This window comes from Buceros rhinoceros, unplaced genomic scaffold (assembly GCF_000710305.1).
Source record: "Buceros rhinoceros silvestris isolate BGI_N320 unplaced genomic scaffold, ASM71030v1 scaffold25469, whole genome shotgun sequence".
Taxonomy (NCBI): Eukaryota; Metazoa; Chordata; class Aves; order Bucerotiformes; family Bucerotidae; genus Buceros; species Buceros rhinoceros.
The window spans coordinates 1-976 of NW_010431284.1; the positions used below are offsets into that span (position 1 = coordinate 1).

Genomic DNA, 976 nt, shown 5'->3' on the forward strand with positions numbered 1-976 from the left:
GGGGAGGTGGGAGGTGGATCGGAGGCGATATTGTAATAAAATCCCTTTTTTTCTCATTTCCCGAGGTGGGGGAGTATCCAGTTCAGGGGGTTTGTCTTCTTCACCCTCCTCTTCCTCCTCCTGGTCACCTTTCAGCACATCGGGTGCCAGCGTGCTCGACGCCACCGCCAAGAACTCCACGGGGCCACCGTGCCCGTTGAGGGACACCATCCCTTTCCCTGCCAAGAGAGAGAGGAGGAGTTTTGCTACAAACGAGCCCCAAATAAGGTTGTGCCCAGGTAGGGAGGGTTTTCTGGGGTGCTCACCGGTGATTTTGGGGATGCCTTCCAAGCGTGGCACAGGCAGCAGCACAATGATGCCCTGGTCGGTGCCCACCCAGAGCGATCCCTGGCAGATGAGGAGGCTGGTGACGCGGACGTGTTTTTGACCTGTGAAAGGGTTTAAAACGAGCGTGAGGGATGAATTTGCAGCAGCATCTTCCCGGATGACCCACACCCAGCGGCTTTTTCACGGGAAACACGCTCACGGGAAACAGAGCCCTCCCAAAACCGAGCAGCACCCTCGCACGAAGGTCTCCGTGCCAGGGAGAGCACTATGAATATAAATAAATAAAAAGAGCTAAAAAAACCATAAAAAGTAGTGAGACTTCTAATGGCAAATGAATATTTTATCGCTGCGACTTAGCGCAGCACGGCGTCGGACTCGGCGAAGCAATATATCTGCGGAGATGCAACTCCGGTTTCTCCGGGAGGACTTTATTAATGACCTGCCAAGTTAAAAAGGATGAGGGAGTGCGAGTTCAAAAACGCATTAATACCCAACGCGCTCTCGCCCGGGAAGAAAAGGAAGTGATAAATATTTTAACATGCCCTAAAAAAAAAGAAAAAAAAAAAAGAGGAAAAGTGACTTACACGAGTCTCGTGCTTATAACTAATTACACAATTATGTCGCTCGGTGGCTGGAACAAGGAGGAAGC

General features: G+C 50.9%; 1 protein-coding gene across 1 annotated transcript in view; it reads right to left on the reverse strand.

Annotated features, from left to right (window-relative positions):
- Window positions 1-6: 6 nt before the first annotated feature.
- The window catches only part of ARHGEF10L (Rho guanine nucleotide exchange factor (GEF) 10-like), a gene marked incomplete at both ends in the record, with an annotated part of 15,060 nt that continues 14,090 nt past the window's right edge, over window positions 7-976 (reverse strand). The window contains 2 exon segments of the mRNA XM_010143391.1: window positions 7-218; window positions 306-428. Of these exon segments, the coding sequence (XP_010141693.1) occupies window positions 7-218; window positions 306-428 (335 nt within the window).